Below are 14,841 nucleotides of genomic sequence, written 5' to 3' on the forward strand. Positions count from 1 at the left end.
CAGAACCAGAGAACAAATCCGTATGAAGCAAATGATAACTTTATAACTGTCAGCATGTCTAAAGAGATCACAAGCCTTGTCAATAATACACAATATACATTCACAGTCCTTAAATACCTTTGAATCCCTGATCATGTGGAATTTTAAGTATGCTACAAGATTGTGTCTGTTCTTTTTACTAAAAAGCCAATCCTGCCTCTCTTTAGGAAGAGAATGAAACACTTCGTCCGCTGGCCACATCATTGTGAATGGCTTGTGAATTGGATCTTCTATTAGAGGAAGCAGATTTGTTTCCTGAGAAAATTGAATATTTAACAGTTACTGTTCTGTAATGAGAACATTAGAATATAGTATTAAACTTCCAATATATGCTTGAGGAGAAATATCTTTTACACTTTTAAAAATGGTCTGTTACAGATACTGTCTCAATTGATCCCTGTGAGTGGCCCTTGTATCTTATGGTTTGATGATCTGAACTGTTCAATATCTAATTCTATAACAATGTAACCTGAAGGCCTCCAACTGGAAAACCCTCATGATCTGAAACCTGTGCTTTTCACAGCCCATCAACAATTTTTTTTTAATATTGACTGAAAACAGTATGCTGAGATAAAACCAGATATCAATTGTGATGCTTTATTTTACAGAGTTAACATGAAGATTAAAAACAAGTTTCAGCTTAATTCAGCTAACAGCATTTCTCCCTCTGTGAACAATAAAAGTTTGCCTTAGAACAAGCATGAGAAACACATGTTACTTGGATGATATTTTTGTCTGGATCTTAGTAAGGGATCGAATCCTTGGCCAGCTAACGGGTCAAAGGACTGACACAGACACAATAGACTGAATGAGTTACTTCTGTGCTGCAACCATTCTACGATCCTTTTAGGGATAGTGAAGTGGACCTTACCGGTGTGTTTTCTCAGAAGGCCTCAACAAATGACTTTCCAATTTAAGTAAAAACAGAAAATGTTGGAAATGCTCAGCAGGTGAGGCAGATTCTGATGGAAAGAGAAACAGAGTTAACGTTTCAGGTCAAAGAAGACATCTGATGATTAGTCTTCAATCTGAAATGTTAACTCTGCTTCTCTTCCCACAGATGCTGCCTGTCCTGGTGAGTACTGCCAGCATTTTGTTTTTATTTCCAGCATTTGCATTTTTGATATGGCTTTCCAATTTGTGGATCCAGGTTATTACCAGATGTGGAATTTTGTACAAAATTTCCACCCAGCTATCCAGAGCCTTAAGAGGTACTAAACATATTTGCTAATTATCCCCTCGGAAACAGATCCCAGAAAATGCCTCCAATCATACTCAATGTGGATGAGGTACACTTTAACTTGCCTTCTTAACCTGAAGCTGTCATTGTGGGCTAGCTGCTGATAGGAAACACCCTGATTTTTATTTCCATTGATAGCAATAAAGGTTACAACTTCCAACATAGGCAACAGATCATCAAGGCTGGTGACACAGTAGCAGGTTGAAAACCTACCAATGTGCGAATGAAACTGATTAGAAAGCCCCTTATTGTATTGGTTGGTGGTAACTTGTTATTGGTAGTACTCAGAAACTGGTCTACCTCTAATGTACATTCTGATCTCTCACTATTTTCTGGCTATGATATTACTTTTAATTCCTAAACAGCTGGCTTTAATTTAAATATGGTATTTTTAATGCAAATCTTGCTGTTATTTCTATAAATAGACCATCAGATATTACATTGGTTTGATCTGTCAGAACAGAGTTTGTGTCCAGCATTGGTGCTGAACCCAGTGACTGTATTCCCATATCTAATCCTACTTCTCATATTCCTCTCATCCTGTAATTTCTTCCGATGCACAAGCCAGCAGATGGTATGAACACATACCCCTCATTTTACGCTCATGTCTTTCTCCTCTCAGATACTCAGGAACCTAGCCAGAGAGCAGCTGAAGAACAGGAAGAGAGTGAAGGTGCAGATACACCATCACTCAACCATCCAGCCACCAGCTTAGACTCAGACACTCTACCCCCATTGTAGAGGTTAGTTGGCAGTCATCATCTCCATGTAGTGATTCAATAGGCAGAATTAGCTGGAGAGTGATCCAAGTGCCATTTCCTTGGACAGTGAGGTTGGAAGTGAATTTTGCCACAGAAGGAGTCTCATGACATGGCAGGACAGCTAGAATGCACGTGTTTAAATCCAAGAAGCACGGAGAAGGCTAATTTTGTACAAGACTTCGTGGGAAGCCATTTCTGCCCAGTATGGAACAGTTGTGCAGCTCCATTTGTCTGCCTACTGCCCAAACCATCATATCAGCTTCCATTGCACATGTGCAGAATCTACATAACATCTTCATGTTGGAGTACAGGCTCAGATTAACGTCACCACTTCTCTGAATGCAAGTTCTGACAGTAATCCAACAGATCTCAGATTGCTGATTTCTCCTACCAGAAGGATAGAGTGAAAGATAATCATGGGAGGAAGTGATTCTATAAATAGCAAGAGAAAGGACTGGTTTGCCTGTTTTGCACTCACAACAATGTAGACCATACCTTAATGTAACTTATTGGCTGTGAACTTATTGCCTTTGAGACATCTTGGGGTGTGAAAAGCTGATGTACAAGTGCAAATATTTTCCTTCTGCCCTACTGTTTACAGTGCACATAAGGAACACTTTCACCCCACAGCAGTACCTCATCCAAGTGTTACATCAGCTCAACAGAAGCAGCACCACTCCTAATGGTATAGAAAATGTCTTACCTTAATTAAATTACTAAATATTTTGTATCCATTTTCACTTGCAACAGTGCTGAAACTAGACTGCAAATGAAGAAAAAGAAACAAGTTTATTTCAAAACTCTAAAGGCAGAAGCTTAAACTCTAAGGCCAAGCTTAAAATCTTTTTTTTTATTTTACATAGGTCCATAACATATTGCAGATACTGTAAAGGAATGTTAAGATGCACAAGTTTCCTTCCAACACCTCTCCCCATCTCCACAACCCCCTACATCTTCCACATACCCCACCTGGCTTATCTCTCTTGATGGCAATAAATTTTGCTGGGATGTATTTTCAAACATGGCAACACCTGCCTATGTGACTGCTTATCATGTGTGATCCTTAATGGTAAATTTTGTGGGCCATTTTACTCACTGAGTGATGGGGTCTGGAACTCATTGCCTAAAAGGGTGATGGAGCATAAACTCTCATTATATTTTTTTTAAAAATACCTGGATGAACAAATAAAGAACCATAACCAGCAGAACTATGGCCCTAGAGTTGGGAAATGGAATTAACCTAAAATACAATTTTGGCTCAATGGGCCAAACTGTCTTCTTCAGTGCTTTAGTTCCTTGGATTCTACTTTACACTGGGGGCAATCACTGAAAAACCCAATACTGCTTTTCTGTAGAATTTTCTCTGAGAATAGAGATGACAACGTCAAAGCCCAGTTTACTGTTTGCCCCTAGTTGCACTGAGAAGGATGTGAAGGCCTTTGCCTTGGAGGACTGTACATCTTCACAACTGAGCAGGCTGTGAGGCCAGTTTGGAGCCCATTGTGGGTCCCTCCTTAAGGTAGCACCAGCTTTATACAGCACAGGCCAAGAAGGGTGACAGTCTTCCCTCCCTGAAGTACACCAAGAAACCAGCTGAAGTTTGCTGATAGTTTGGAAGCATATGGCCACATTATCCCATAGCCATCAGGAGTGGAATCTCATGTTATTTCATAGCCCAAGATATTAAATGTCAATGGCAACAAACATGACTGATAACCTGGCTCAGATTGGTTAACCGAGCACAGAGTGCAAACTTCTGGGATGTTTGCTGCTTTTAATGATTTATTTTACCAAAGTTCTCATCATGTGACATACTGAGATGTGTTAGTTTTTCATGCTCCCCTCACTCCCAACAAACCTGACTCTTCTCTTAAGATCGAACTGAATGGAGATATTCTTTGCACACACTCCCAGCTGCTTATCATTACTCTTGCCCCAATATCCAGCTACATCTGATGTTCTAGAGATATTTAATCATTATTACTGAACAACTGCATGTTATTTCTTCAGTAACGTGTAATGAATGTAATTCTGCATTTAGAAATGAACAGAAAGAAATCTTCTATTCACTTGCTTTTTCACCCAAATTGACCATTGTTCAAACAGCATCTTCAACTATTCTATATTCATTCAGGACAATCAGAGGTGGGCCTATTCTGTCCTCACCATTGCATACTTTCTGCCAAGGCCACCAGGCAGGAATCAGGAATGAGAATCCTAGCTGAGGTTTCCCTCCTTCCCTGTGTCCAAAGCTCATCCCTCATACTGCCAACACAGGCTACAATCAGCTAACTCAGTGCAGACTAACTATTTCGCCTTGAGCCTCTCAGATGTGTACTTAACCACTGACAGGGACTGGGCTACGAGAATCCACATTTCATAAAACTACAACATGTTGGTCAGATAATTTCCTGCCTCTACAGTGTTCAAAACCCCTCAGCTGTCAAACTTTCTCCAGTTCTATTGATAGACCATCAGCTTGAAATGTTGATGCTGTTCCTTACTCCACAAGCACTGTCTGACCTACTGAGTTGTTCCAACAGTTTCTGTTTTTATATCCAGTTATCATCTGCATTACTTTGCTTTTTAACAAAGTAAGACCTTGCAGTGCAAATATGACCATTAAAAAAAGACACCAGTTTGCCTCTGTGCAACAGGTTAGGCAGCATCATTGGAGGGAGAAACAAAGTCGAAGATTCCAGTCAATGGCCTTTCCTTAGAACCTGAAATTTTACCTCTGTCATTCTTTTCACAGATGCTGCTTGACTTGCTGAGATAAAACAGCATTTTCTGCTTTTATTTCAGATTTCCAGCTTCAGCACGTTTTCTTTTTGCTACCATGCTGTGTGTTTAGCACTTATTTGTGAGGATATCAAGGTAGGTGTATTTACAGATTTCCTCAGAACCTACCAGAGATGAAGTGGATATTCGCATGTTAGACTCCAATTTGAATGGAACCAAGACTTTGCTGATGTAATGAATAATCCCATTTGCTGCAATGTAGTTTGCTGTAATGATTTGTGCATCTCCATTCAAATAAATTGCATCCTATTTAAGAAGATAACACATACTTAGAACAATATTATAATAAGAGTAAATTAGCATTTAAATAAGTGCAATCTCTTCATCCTTTATTCTACCATCTAGATATGTCCAGCATTCTTGGTTTACCAAGCTCCATGGTCGAGCGCACAAACACCTCCTTGGATACACCTTTGTCTCTCCTATATCAGCCTTCCTGACTAAGTGCAAAGAATCTCCTCAGAATCACATACAGCTAATCTTAGACTGGCCTGAAGGCAGCTTATTCTTTAGAGTGAAGACAAGTGGATGATGTTCCATATCTGTCAAGAAAATGGGTGACTTCTGTACACTGAGCATATCTAGAGGCGAGCTGAAAGACATCAGCAAATGGATCTGGCACTTAACATGAATCATCATTATGAAGCATCAATGAACTTGTATTTTTGCCCCACCTTGGAGGAAATATCATTGCCAGGACCACACTACCTAACACCACTGTGGGAGTAGCTTCACTCCAAGGAAGGTGGTGGTTCAAGAGTAAATAGGGATGGATGGATCTTATACATTGATGTGCACATCCTGTTTATGAATTTTTAAAATCCTGAGTCATATTGTTAAAGCAACGGATTAGGAAACTGTTGTATTTAAATGGTGTGATGCATGATCAGGCTGCATTACTGGCTTTCCACTATTGATTAAAAAGAGAAGTCACAAGGGTGAAGTGAAGCAGCAATGGCAGCAGACATCCTGGCAATTTTTTTTGTGTGTGATCTAAGATAGAATGGATAGATCTCTGTCAATAACAAATCTTGCTTTTTGCTACGTGGTTCTTACTATTTACTCCATATCAGCAATTTGTTGGATAGTGACATTCACATGGACATCTCCCAATACAGTGGGATTCACTTGGGAGGAAACAAAATTTGATGTTTTAGCAAAACACAAAATAAGTTCAAAGATAATCCTCAAATTTCTCTTGACCTAGTCTGTGTTGTACTGTTAGACTTAAATACCATGTGACAAGGCATTATTGCAGAGAGAATAAACACCAGAGGGGTTGGGCAGTTCTGAATAAGCTGGAAATAATTGGCAGTCAATGACAACATAGGTTAGCATCAATGACATATGTTGATGCTAACCTATCTCCAATTTTCTCACAGTTTTCTGATTATTTGGTGACATTGGGAAAACAGTAGAGACTCTGATAGGGGGAATAACAAAAATAAAGGAAAATGAAAAATAAAGGTTTTGAAATTACACTATGAGATCATATGAGATATTCTGTAGTACAGTCACACTTCCTGGGGATATCCTGCAATACAGACACACAATTTGTGGAATATCCTGAAGTAAACACACACACACACACACACACACACACACACACACACTCTAAAGGATATCCTGTTGCAGACCCTGGGGATACTGTGTACAGGCACACTTCTGGGAACATCCTGTACTACCAACACATATCCTGTGGGTTAGACTGAAGTTGTATTTCACTGTGTGTTTCGATGTACATGTGACTAATAAAGATCTTATCTTACTTCCTCGGGATACCCTGACGTATGGACACAGTTCATGTGGGATATCCTGAAGTAACAAGACCTATCCCGTGAGATTTTCGAAATAAAGATACACTTCCTGTGGGGAAATCCTGTAGTCCAGACACACTTCATAAAGGGTATACTGTAGTATAGACACACATTCCATGGGATATCCTGAAGTACAGACACACTTCATGTGAGAAATCTTGGAGTACAGCCACACACTTCATGAAGGATATACCATAGTACAGATACACACCCTAGGCATCTCCTGTCGTATAGTCACACTCCTGGGCACATCCTTATTAAGGCACACTACCTGGGGATATCCTGTTGTATAGACACACATCCTGTAGGATATCCTGAAGACATGCATCCTAAAAGATATACTGCAGTAGAGACCCACTTAACGAAGGATATACCCTGGGGATATCTTGTAATATAGGCTTACGTTCTGCAAGGTATGCTGTGGAATAGACAGACTTCCTGAAGGTATATCCTGTGGTATAGACATACATTCTGCTAGATATCCTGTAGTAAAGATACAGTTCCTAAAGGCTCTGTAGTAAGATACCTACCCTGGGGATATCCTGTGATACAGACTTATTTCCTGCAGGATAGACACACTTAGTAAGGAATATCCTGTAGCACAGATCTATGTTCTAAGAGATATCCTCAAACACTGACACACATCCTGTGGGATCTCCTCAAGTACAGACATACATACCTCTTTTGAGGAGATCTGAATGACATTCCCAGATAAAGCAACTAGCGTAGTCTGCTCCTTTAGTTCAAAATCTGACAGGTCTTCACAGCCTACTATGTGATAGCGAAGCAGGTCTTTTATCAAACCACTTGACTCCCATTTTTCTGTCTGTTGGGAAGTTAATTAGACAAAGGCAAGATATTTAGCAGAAGATAAAAGGAACTTTGTATGAAGAATTCAGAACAAGAAAGTCAAGGGTTACACAACATGAACAACTTTGGAAAAGCCTCATGTTGTCAACAGGGGATTGTTTATCAGTCTATAAACTGAGGATAAGTTACTCACATTTTGCACTCGCAGTGGAGCAGTGCAGCTGTGATTTTCCAATGGATACTGGCCACATGCCAGGCCTTACTGTCAGGGTGAAGCAGCACCAATGCTCTGCTTCTGGGAACCTCAAGCAAATGTTAGGTTTGGGGACTTGATCTGATCAGGGCTCCATATGGAGGAGCCAAAAGCATTGCCTGTCTGCCAGACCAACATAGCCAGCAGCAGCTGGTAACAAGTACCGGGCCCACTTGGAGACCCCATCTGTCTTTAGATCACTGATTTCTCAAGGATTCACAACTCCTCATTATATTTTGTCCTCTGTCCATCTTGGAGCCTCTTGACTATCCCAAGATTTCGGTGTCTGTATGATCTTGCAAAATTCACAACTTTACTGAGAGTATAGTAAACAATTGTCAACAGGAACTAATTAACATTCATCTTAAAAAATAACTAAACTTTATAAACTCTGCACTCAAGTACAGCAAATTAAACTGGACACATTCCACAGTCCTTTGCAGTTATAGCGTGCAATGTTTCTGCAGACCACAATATACATTGTCGGCTGTGAATTTCAGTTAACTCATTAAATTTAATCAATAAACTTTAGAGGGTGAAATTTGCTGTTTATTGCACATACTAAACATGCGATCTAGTACCTTACATGCATTGAATTGAGCTTCTGAAGTTCAGTTCTTTTGACTTCAAGGGAAGCAAATTTCAGAACTGCATTTCATTCACTACCTATTTTCATGTTTAGCACAAACAACAAAGTTGGATTTCTACATATATCTTGCAGCCAATAAGAAATTAACACATTGTAAATCAAAATTACTTACAGATTTGGAGGGATACAATCTTTCTCATTTTCAGGCAAGAAGTCCTCTCCTCTAGACTCTGAAAGGGATGGCTGATTTGGAGGTATAGTCCTTAAATATGGAACCTTCCTCTAAAGTAGTCCCAGCCAGTAAATATGAACAGACTATTCAGTGGTGGGGAGGCACACCTGATCGAAATGTTTCCCTAACCATAACATTGAAGGAATCAGATACAGAGCTCTAGTAAAGTTTTATCCCACACTAGTTCAGGAGCATTCAGGCAAATGCTAATACACCTCCTTCTGCTTTGCATAAAACCGGCCAACCAGGTTGCAATTCCTTTGCTGCAAGATGAACACTTCTAAAACACTCTAACAAACAGGGAACAATAATTGATGCAGTTTATACTGCTACCGTGTTTTGAGAAAGTGCATCCTGTTTTGGCACAAACACAGTGAACGGCCCAGTTCCTTTAAGGTCATTGATGGAGTTCCTCTATAATGGTTCAGAAACAAAAAATAAAGAAGGATTGAGCAATGTTCCAAGAGATACATTTCATGAATTTCAACTGGAAAATATTAAAATGCTTCACTGCTACCTGAAGGTATCTGTGGAAGGCAACAAATGTTGGTTCTCGGGCAAGTTCCTGTCAAACAAATTAATGTTTTTTTTAAAACTCAGTTGCTAAAAGGCACAGAAACACGATAAAAGATTAAGCATTTTATGGTGATCCATGAACTCAATAACAAAAAGAAAGAGCTTACAGTTTTACACAACCTTACACTGAGTGGGTCAGCATCTTGAAATACAAAAGTACTTTAAAGTGAGCTAATTTAGCCACGTTTGAAAGAGATTTTTTAAACACTAAATCACAACAAGTATTAAGTGAAGGCTGATAAGAATTTTAACTTGGATACTTAAAATAAAAATGTTCAATGTAGTAACAGTAGTATTTGAAGAGGAACGTTGCAGAAGCAGCCAGTCCACAATATCCTCTACATTAGAGGATCATGGCTCAGGCCTATTGTGATGATTCATACAATTTTGAAATATGAATGAAGCAATGAAATTAAGTACAGGGTTATTGAAATTTGCTTAATTTGATTCCTTTAAGCCTTCCCACTAAGGTGAATATATGATTTAATTTGCATGTTGGTATCGAAATGTAATCCCACCAAATTACAAGCAGAGTGATTGTGGCATGCATATGACATCAGATCACTCACCACCACCTTGAGTAAGGCATTGAGCTGGAAGGCCACATGCAATAGGCAAATCACGGGCCACAAGCCCATTTGTGTGGGCTTCACCATGGCAACAATGGGTCAAGCAGCAAGTGAGTCCACCCACTATTGGCCCCGCCATGTCTTTTTGAAGGCAGCAGCTGAACTAGGAAAGTTGGCCTGGACGGTGGGGAAATCCTAATGCTCTTTTTAAATAGTGTCATTACTGGTGGTGAATTGTGTCACTACTGACACCAAGTGTTGAGAGGCTCAAGAGCAGGACTCGCTAGGGGAGGATGAGATAGGAAAGGGATGTGTCACAATGATCATGAGCAGCAGGCTTCAATATTTTAGCAGGGCTAACAGAAACACATTTGCTCATTTTCTGGACCATTTCTTGAGCACCAAACCCCAAACTTCCCTCCGTAAAATGAAATTTTTAAGTTGCTTCACAGTGTCAAGTAGCAAAGGTGGTCTTCCTCCTCAACCTTCAACCAACAGCTACCCTTCTCAAAAGGTGAGAAGTGGGCTGTCAGTGCTTGAAAATCATGCCAGGGACCTTTATTGTTTTGATGAACTACAGGATTAAGGCAGGCAGGGGGAACGGAAAGGGAAGAGAGGACCTTACAGTCAGGGTGACACAAGAAATTATTAAATAATATACATTTCTGAAGAGAATCCTATACATAAAGCACACACACAATTATTGAATACTACCTGAAAGATATCACCTCTGCATGAGAGTCCAACCTTTTTGTAGCCACGATAACAGCTGCATGTTCGAGTACCTGGTCCTGTTTCTCGGCAATGAGCGAATAAACCACAGCCTCCATTGTTCTTCAGTGGAGGGTAAAGGCAGAAGACAAATAAGTATCATGGTTATTTTTAGATTTAATGTCAGAAATAAATTTGATTTGCTGTAGAAGTATTTGTCTTGAAGTCCAAGGTTTGTTCCTAACCTTCCTGCAAGGGTTGTCAGGTTCACAAGAGTTCCTGCCATCTCCGATGTAACCTGAGAGACAGTTGCACGCAACCTAAAATGGGGAACACATCAAAGAAAGCATGAATTGCACACGAGCATTTTGTACAGTTGACCACAAGCAGAAAATCACAAGCTGCAGTTTTAAAGTTGTATTATTAATGAGCATCGCCGGCAAGATCTAGAAATTTATGAACTGTTTTGGTTTGTGAAGACTGACATGAAGAATTCATTCAACACAGCTGTCAGATCTTTCCTAATGTGTGCACCCAGCTTAACTCTTAAAAGATCCAGCTGTTGTGCAAGCTTAATTAACTCCACACATTGCTAAAAATCAGTTATTTTGATTCTGATCTTTATGCTACTGACAGCCCAATTCACCTTCCTTCTCAACACTTCTAAAATGCTGAAGAATACAATACGAGAAATCAATTACATAAAGCAGTCAGATATTTCAAATAAAATCTGAAATAGAATCCTTGCCTTACCAGATTTGGTCCAGTTTTGGTGCATTCTGCATTTTTATGACAACCTCCATTTTGTTCTGCACACCCATCAATTTCTGAGAAGAAAACAATAACAGTGAGTTATAAACATAATAGGAATAATTAACAATATCTTCCAGTGGTCACTTTTTTTCTTCCATTAAGTTAGTTATGCTGGATGAAGAAGGAATTGTTCACCTTCATCTCTTTGTGCTCTCAACGGATGTTTTCCACCTGGGGTGCCCTTGGAGCAGAGATGACACTCTGCACTCCATCAGGAACTTTATTGGAGATAAGGTGCAGCATTATGCAAGAAAGATTGAAGTGTTGTCACAACTCTTCATGATGCTTCAGTGTATTCTTTATTGCCATCAAGGGCATCTACAGCCCAAATACCTAAGGCCCCAACCCAATGAGAACCAAGAATGGAGTCAAATTTTCAAGAACAGAGAGGCAGTCAGTTCCTGCAGGAAGAAACATTTCAAAGATTCCTCAAGCTGACTCTGCCCTTGACAATGAAAATCTTTGACCTCATTCCAAAGAAAGCAATTTGGTTCAGGCTTAACACCACCCCTGACAGGCAAGAAGTCAAAATGGCTAAATGAAGAACAGAAAGGCCTTGGGAGCAGATGGTATCCCCAGTGAAGTTCTAAAACCTGGTGCAGAGGACCTTCAGTCACAAATTCACAAGCTCAACTCCACAATTGTGAAGAGGAGAATATGACTGGGGACCTCAGAGATGTGGTACTCGTGACTATCTGCAAAAAAGGAGACAAATCTGATTATGGTAGCTACAGAAGGAGCTCCCTGCTGTCTGCCATAAGGAAAACTATTGCCACAGCTCCCCCAATGGCTGAAGAGTTGCTCCCCCATATTGCTGTGTGTTCTATCTATCTGGAGGCAAAATAGACATGATTTTCACCTTGCATCAACTCACACAGAAAACCACTTTGAGCTGACAGGGACCATGGAGAGTCTTCTCAAATATGGCTGCCTGAAGACATTCATCTCCTCTTATGTCAGCTACCCGATGGCATGTAAGATGTGATTTTAACCAAAGGGTCCACAACAAACCCCAAACTGCTGTCAAGCAAAGCTGGAGATTTGTATTGGATAGGGAACTGCACATTAGCTCCACACTGGTGCCCCAAGCATTAATGTGGAACTAATATGCTGATCAGCAAGAGTTACATTAGACAGGAAGCTCAGATCAGGGATCAGATTTGTAATGCTGCAACTCCTGACACTGCTCCTCAGCAGACTCAGAGCCTCTCTCTCACCAGTCTGGAAGGAAAGGTGACAATACAACATCTGGTGATTAAGTTCATAAAACTCCAAATGCAAGTGGCAAGGGCTTGGAATGTTTACCATACAGGCAGCCAGAAGCTTTTAATCCCTGGATATACCCACTATCCCAACACTTCTGCCATTCCATCAGACAGGCATGCCATAAATAGTGTGGAACACTTTAAGCAATGGGCAAGCACAACAGAAAACCCATGATACTACTGTTAGTCCTTGTAATTAATTCAGATGGCTTGGCATGGTCTTTTACTCTGGTCCTCACCTAAACAGATGAGTCCATCCCCGACATAACCGTCCCAACAGGTACATGTTCTCTCTCCTGCAGAAACTTTGGTGCAGTTGGAATACTCTGAACAGCCGCCATTTTTAATCTCACAGGGATTGATTTCTGTAAATAGAAAAATGGTGCTTCAATTTTGTGTTACAATTCCCTTCTCTAAACCATCTGATGTTCGGACATGGAAAGTAAAGCTAATTTTCACAGCTGTTTTTAGCTGTCAAGTCAAAGTAGGATTCTAGTGGACAGCACCAGCCTAATCTAATTTCAACTGCAAGGTTACCATGTTCCATGTAGTGACATGCCACTTGTCTGCTGGTTTAATCATCAGGGAGAGGAGGAAATCATTATTTTCCTTTATTGTGTCAGTTTCTTTTAGTTGGCCAGGGCATGCAATGGCAGACAAGGTGAATGTTGAAACTGGATATTGAGCTTTGACAACTTGTGGACTGGCTTGGTCCTTCCATGATATAAATTCAGGGCAGAAATCTACAACGCCTTTACTGACTACACCTTGCTGGATATGCAGTTTGTCCAGTGAAGTCTGAAGAAACAATGAGAGAGATCCAGAGAGAAAGGCAAGCCTAGATTTGGCATTTGTCCTGCTGAACTAAATGCAGAATAGGTCTGTCTGCCCTCTCAGATAGGCTAATAACTCCCTGGCACTTTCTTTGATGAGGAGTTTGTGATGCTCCCCCCCCTCCCCCAAGGTGACCTATCCCTTCTACCAACCTCATTTAAGGAAGAGATATCTGGCCATTATCACTATGAGATTGTGGGAGCTGGCTGTTCATATGTTGGGAAGTCTCAGCATGGGTGAAAGTGGGGAATGGTGAAGGAGGAGAAAACTCTCATGTGGATAGGAGCTCCTTCTGACTTGCACATGCAAAACGGGCCAAATGGCAGTGTCAATGCATTGCACCCTTCCTTGGCCTGAGTTCCTTGACTGAGGCATACTTGGGTCAGCTTCAGTCATGCTAGATATTCCTGAGATCATGCTGCTTGTAGGTAAGTCCATCAGAGAGGGTGGTGTTGACTGCCCCAAGTGCCACCTCTAACATCAGGATATTCCAGCGGTGAATGCTGGTGAGCCTCACCAATGAAGCTCCATCCAAGGGCAAATCTGTCATAAAGCAGCACAATGAGTTGAAGATGCAGAGAGAGATCAGGCACCAAAGTTTGTTCTGCCCATTTCTTGGTGTTAGCGTGTTGCACATTGCATGTGATAGACTAGTGCTGCCTTGAAGCCCTACATGAACTCACACAACACTTTGACTTGTTTCCATGCACAAATGAACTGCTAGCCCTTCATCTTTCCTTCCAACAACGAGAGGGGACACAGTGTTAAGTCATACCTGAGCAGTAAGTTCCGTTTCCAGAGTAACCAGCAGTGCATAAGCAAGAGGGCAGAGAGCCAGGTGACCCTAGAATGCAACTAAAACATACAAACATTAAGCCATTTATTTTAAATCAACAATGTTCACGTATTACTTTTTATTATTACCTTTCACCACTGGACAGCAGTGATTACAGATATAATATGGAATGCTGAGTGGTGCTTCTGTGGATCTGTACCAGGACACACACTGTGTGTGGTGATACTCAGTAGATGTAATCCATTATATGCCCAGATGTTTCTTTCATCAGCATGATGCAAGCATTTAAGAATGTTACCTCACTGCTACCTCCGCAATCAGTTAACATCTGCATGAGCTATAAAATATGGACCCATTTTAACTTAATAAACAATAACACTTTAACTATTTGAATTTACCATCAAAAGATGAATTACAAGATAAACTGAAATTAAGTTTGTTTCACTCACTTAGCTTTGGGATGGCATGTTCCATTGCAGTGATCAATTACAATTTCTGAAAAAGAGAAAAAACAAAACATCTTGTCATAATTCATTTTGTTCATGAAAAATTAGAAATTTACAGAGCAGCATATTATTCCAATTCTTTCTTAAATCTATCCCATGTTTGTACCAAATAGGCTTATAATTTGGTTCAGTTTAAAACTCCATAAAGAGGATAAAAACCATTAGTGCTGCTATTGCATGTAACTCCAAGTAGTGGAAAACAGTAGAACAGATTAAAAAAAAAGGCTG

The 14,841-nt window shown here is 40.3% G+C and overlaps 1 protein-coding gene across 1 annotated transcript in view; it reads right to left on the minus strand.

Moving 5' to 3' along the window:
- stab1 (stabilin 1) overlaps window positions 1–14,841 on the minus strand; it is a 157,150-nt gene that overhangs the window by 34,552 nt on the left and 107,757 nt on the right. Inside the window, 12 exon segments of the mRNA XM_052017592.1 lie at window positions 118–294; window positions 2,744–2,803; window positions 4,951–5,088; window positions 7,339–7,485; window positions 8,877–8,957; window positions 9,061–9,108; window positions 10,403–10,522; window positions 10,645–10,719; window positions 11,153–11,226; window positions 12,717–12,842; window positions 14,087–14,166; window positions 14,557–14,602. Coding sequence (XP_051873552.1) covers window positions 118–294; window positions 2,744–2,803; window positions 4,951–5,088; window positions 7,339–7,485; window positions 8,877–8,957; window positions 9,061–9,108; window positions 10,403–10,522; window positions 10,645–10,719; window positions 11,153–11,226; window positions 12,717–12,842; window positions 14,087–14,166; window positions 14,557–14,602 — 1,172 coding nt within the window.

The sequence above is a fragment of the Pristis pectinata genome, chromosome 6 (genome assembly GCF_009764475.1).
Source record: "Pristis pectinata isolate sPriPec2 chromosome 6, sPriPec2.1.pri, whole genome shotgun sequence".
NCBI classification, from domain to species: Eukaryota; Metazoa; Chordata; class Chondrichthyes; order Rhinopristiformes; family Pristidae; genus Pristis; species Pristis pectinata.